At 39.7% G+C, this 4,759-nt stretch overlaps 1 protein-coding gene across 2 annotated transcripts; it reads right to left on the minus strand.

Moving 5' to 3' along the window:
- Nucleotides 1-1,002: 1,002 nt before the first annotated feature.
- Nucleotides 1,003-4,155, minus strand: fzd9a (frizzled class receptor 9a). 2 transcript variants are annotated; one of them, XM_079871178.1, is made up of 2 exons: nucleotides 3,892-4,138; nucleotides 1,003-3,541 (listed from the first exon to the last, which is right to left on the minus strand). In XM_079871178.1, the coding sequence occupies exon 2, from the start codon at nucleotides 3,452-3,454 to the stop codon at nucleotides 1,835-1,837; it is 1,620 nt and encodes a 539-aa protein (XP_079727304.1). In that variant the 5' UTR covers nucleotides 3,455-3,541; nucleotides 3,892-4,138; the 3' UTR covers nucleotides 1,003-1,834. The 2 variants fall into 2 exon arrangements, with proteins under 2 accessions (XP_079727304.1, XP_079727303.1); XM_079871177.1 differs by having other exon boundaries at nucleotides 1,003-4,155.
- Nucleotides 4,156-4,759: the final 604 nt, after the last annotated feature.

Below are 4,759 nucleotides of genomic sequence, written 5' to 3' on the forward strand. Positions count from 1 at the left end.
ATTGTGTACTACAAATATTGTTGGCTCTAACAAATTGCTTGTGACGCTCCTCGTTTGTCAAGTCATATGTTTCCTCGCATTGTATAAAAACGTCTGCTAAATTAATAATAATAAAAAAAATAAAATAACCCTGACTGCCAAAGAAAGCTAAATGTTCTCCACAATCTTGTACAATGTTGATAAAACCATAGTCAAGAATTATGTTTATCTTTATTTTAACAACAGCAGCTTTAACCATACATGTTACTAAATGAATAAAGTCTTTGGTAGTATTTAATAAGAGCTAAACATTCATCTTCCAGTGTATTAACATTCATTAAATTTGTCCTAGTCTGCTGGCTGATGCAGTGTGGTGTGTTCTTGACTTAGAACACAGTGTTTACATATGCTACTGCACTGTAAACTTGAAAACTGAAAACAGCCATGCGTTAATTGAACTTTATACAGACTGCTACATGTGGGTAATGCACTGTGAAGTTTAGGCTGTGAGCCCCAAGACAAACATGCCTTTTTTTACGACCAAATGTAACAGCAGTTTAAGCTCCAAAGCCTAAGACCTGCCAAAACATTGGACAATATCTGCAGAGGCACAGGAATAGTGCAGAGGATAAATCAATTAAAACAATGGATATATTAAAAAAAAAATTATAAAACAGTTAATTTATATCAAAATACTAATAAAAATATCAGCTGTTCATTTTAAATTTGAACTGTTTGGGTTAGAAATAAAAGCAATTCCTTAAACCATTCTCGATTTTTCATCTCACTCTCATAGGCTGTAGCTCATAATTTAAGATGAATCATTAATGAACACCACAAACACCTATGTCCACAAATATAAGATATGAAAACACTGTAAAAAGGTTAAACTGATGCGAGTTATGCACAGACCTACTCTAAACATATCTCCTCTTTATCAGCCTATATACGATCTCTTGACAACAGAATTCTGGATGCGGAAACAAAACAATGAATGTCACAAACGTTAAAGAAATTAGGTTAAAGGAAGTTTAATTCTGCATAAATTCATAGCAGCATCATACATTCTCAGTGTCTTATCATAGTTCTTTTATTGACTGCAGTAAAGTTGACTTGGTAAAATGTGTATGATTTTGGAAGGTGATTTGACAATATAAATGGATCCAGTTGTAACATATTCACCAAATTCAAGTATTAACAGAAAAGTGGTGAAAATTGAGAACTCCAGGCATGATTGTTCAACATTTTATATTCTTAATCAGTTACATTTAAATGACTGCAGTATGTGAAATTATTCCTACCAAGGAATATTGACTTATTTAGTTATGTGGTTTTCACTATTTCTTACCATTTAAAATCCATTTTAATTAAAAGTGCTAAAGAACATCATAATTCAGAGAGAAAGAAAGTTTTACATGTACACATTTTACATGTAACCCTAAAAAGCTATTTATATCGTTATTTATGACAAAACTGCGATGATTAAAAAATAGAGAGAGAAAAGACATCATAATAAATGTTTTATTGCTCCTCTTTTAAAGAAAAATATACTGCCAAATTATTTAAAACTCTTCCTTATATACATTATAGCAAAGTACAAAACTATACAGCCAGCAATACTTAAATAGCCACAATAAATAAAGCGTTCTGCCATGCCTGCATTCGTCCCATGCAACAAACCTTCTCTTTACTGAAGTGACCTCTACTTTGTGTCTACAATTTCAAGGAAAGGCTTATACATGCCGCCTTTGACAGGACTTGTGACATTTACCATGATCTGTAGTCCAACCTGAGAATCTCATCACGATACTAGCCTTGTAAAGTCTGAATGGCTCCAAAGCAGAGGCCTTCAGTCTCAAACGTGTGTGAGACTGTCTGTGTACACGTCTGTTTTGTTCATGTGAAGTGTCACAGCCGGTGCTTTATAATGGCAGTGGGAGCTGCTGCAGCTGACACTGGAGCAAGGCTTGCGGCTCGTCCTCACGGCCAGCCTCCTGTTGCACAACCCCTGCCAGGTCTGAAGTGTCTTTGAGCTCCATACCCAAACCCCACTGGTGATGCCTACCACTAATGACATGAAAATTTTCAGCATGAACACAGCCACTGTAGGAACCGACGAGTCCAAAGAGCAATCCTCGCTCCTTCGACCAGGAAAGGACACACACTTGTTTTCCAGAGCTTTGAACTTCCAGTATTCCATATTGAGTCTTTCATAGAAATAGCATATGATGACAATAGTAGCAGGCACGGTGTAGAGAATGGAAAAGACTCCGATCTTAACCATCAGCTTTTCCAGTTTTTCTGTGTTTGTGCCGCCGGTTTTCATGATTTTGCGGATGTGGAAGAGGGCTACGAACCCCGTAAGGATGAAAGAGGTCCCGACAATGAGATAACAGGAAAGAGGGATCAACACAAAGCCAGTGAGAGCACTGCTGTCCATGCTTCCCACGTAACACAATCCCGTCAACTCGTCCCCAGCCACCTTCCTCATGGTGAGGATGACTATGGTCTTCACTGCAGGAATACCCCAGGCGGCCATATGGAAGTAGCTACTGTGCGCCTCAATAGCCTCGTGGCCCCATTTCCGTCCCGCTGCGAGAAACCAGGTGAGGGTGAGGATGACCCACCAGATGGAGCTGGCCATGCCGAAGTAGTAGAGGATGAGGAAGACTATGGTGCAGCCAGTGCTCTCCAAACCCTCCCGGATAATGTAGAGCTCTCCGTTTTCCCGATCGCAGGCGATATTCTCAGCCCCAGCCACCGAGCGGATAATGAAGGCCACCGAGTAGACGTTGTAACACATAGACAGGAAGATGATGGGCCGCTCGGGATACTGGAAGCGTTGGGGGTCGAGGAGGAAGGTTAGAACTGTGAATGCTGTAGAAACAAAGCAAAGCGTTGACCACACGACCATCCAAATGAACGCAAAGTCCTTATCTTGCCTTGACCAGTAGACATCCACCATAGGAGTGCAGCGAGGCGCACATGACTCGCTTTTGTCCACGTACTGGAACTTTTCCGGGTTATCACAGGACCGCGGGACACCTGAGATACGTCCACTCCCAGCTGCAGGTGTCCTGGACCTTGGAGGTACCGGCAGCATTCCCTCGCCTTTTTTAGTCTCAGGTTGAGTATCATTTTCGGGAGCTTCAATGCACAATGCGTTTGGGTCGTTGTTAGTCGGTAGCTTTGAGCAATCCAATGAGTCCGGCCAGCCGAAACTGAATTGTTCCATTATAGGTGAACACCTCTGTCTTGCCTGTTCACACATAGGACGGCATGCCGGGATAGTGGTGGACACTTGATCAGCGCACATCGGCACATAAAGAGAGCACAGGAAAAATTGCAGGTGGACATCACATCCGTACTCCACCAAAGGAGCAAATTCATTTAGTTTAATGCTAGCCTCCTCTTGGCTTTCATAATTCATGAAGTTGGGCATCCGTGTCATGTTGTAGCCGATTCCCTGGCACATGGGAATGGTGATGGGTTCACATTTTTCCGGGCGACCACGCTCCAAATCATATGCTCCGATCTCCAGTGAAGATCCAGTATTCAAGAACTGAAAAAGTAGAATAACAATCTTCATGCAATGGGCCATTTTGATAACCTCAAGAAAGTCTTAAAATGATTAGTACATCCAATGCCATGCAGATTATATTTGTCTCGTTTGGCTTGTAACAGAAATGAGTAATAGCCTATTTGTTGTATTTTGAAGAGGAAAAAGTCGATTCATGGTCCACCATACAGTAATTGACATTGAATGTTCATTAATTTTGAAGAAAAAAAGAAGTTAATTTTGGATATCTTCATTGTCATGCCTCATGTGATATTGTATTAAAACAAATCCTTTGTGATTCAGTTTTAAATATATCCAAAACGTCTGAAGTTTCAGGAAGTATTTGGAAGTACCGTCAGCCCTCGTGATTAATCGGAAAAAGCAACTGGATGTCAAAACGAAAATCACATGCACCGGTACAGTATTTAAAACTTTAAAGCACTTGACAACACGCTCTTTCAAAAGAGTTTCGCTCAACTCTCCGTTCCTGTTCACATCAACGAGAATGAACTTTCAGTAAGCAGCAGGACGGGTTGAAAGTGTCCATCTGTGAAAAAAATCCGATGTTATGCGGCTCCACGCTTAAAAACACTGCGCTTCTCATTCACTCTTCGCTGTGCTCTTAAAAACGGGCTCTTGGTCGGACAAGCTCCTCCTAACACTCCTCCTCCTCCACGATACTATAAAAATACAGTCTTCCCAGTCACAGAGAGGATCACAACCTGCATGTACAGAACAGGACTGCGTTTGTTTAATGACAGAAGTTTTGAAATGAATGAGAAGTCATCGGTTCTGTTAGAAACACTAAATGTAACAGCAAAACTAATAGTAGAGATATAGACTGCCATGCAGTCAAAAGTTTTGGATGGGTAAGATTTTTTATGTTTTTTAAAAAAAGTCTCTTCTGCTCACTTTATTTGATTAAAAATACACACACACACACACACACACACACACACACACACACACACACACACAAACAGTAATATTGTGAAATATTATTACTATTTAAATTACTGTTTTCCATGTGAATATAGTAAAGTGTAATTTATTGTTGTGAACAAAGCTAAATTTTCAGCATCATTACTCCAATCTTCAGTGTCACATGATCCTTCAGAAACCATTCTATTATTAGGATTTTTGATGCTTAAGAAACATTTCTAATTATTATCAATGTTGAAAACAGTTATTTACATTTTTATTTCAGGATTCTTTGATGAA

The sequence above is a fragment of the Squalius cephalus genome, assembly GCF_949319135.1.
Source record: "Squalius cephalus genome assembly, chromosome: 5".
In the NCBI taxonomy this organism is placed as follows: Eukaryota; Metazoa; Chordata; class Actinopteri; order Cypriniformes; family Leuciscidae; genus Squalius; species Squalius cephalus.

What these genes read in the sequence shown, in the direction of transcription:
- fzd9a (XM_079871177.1), bottom strand. Translation starts at nt 3,580, where the DNA reads ATGGCCCATTGCATGAAGATTGTTATTCTACTTTTTCAGTTCTTGAAT.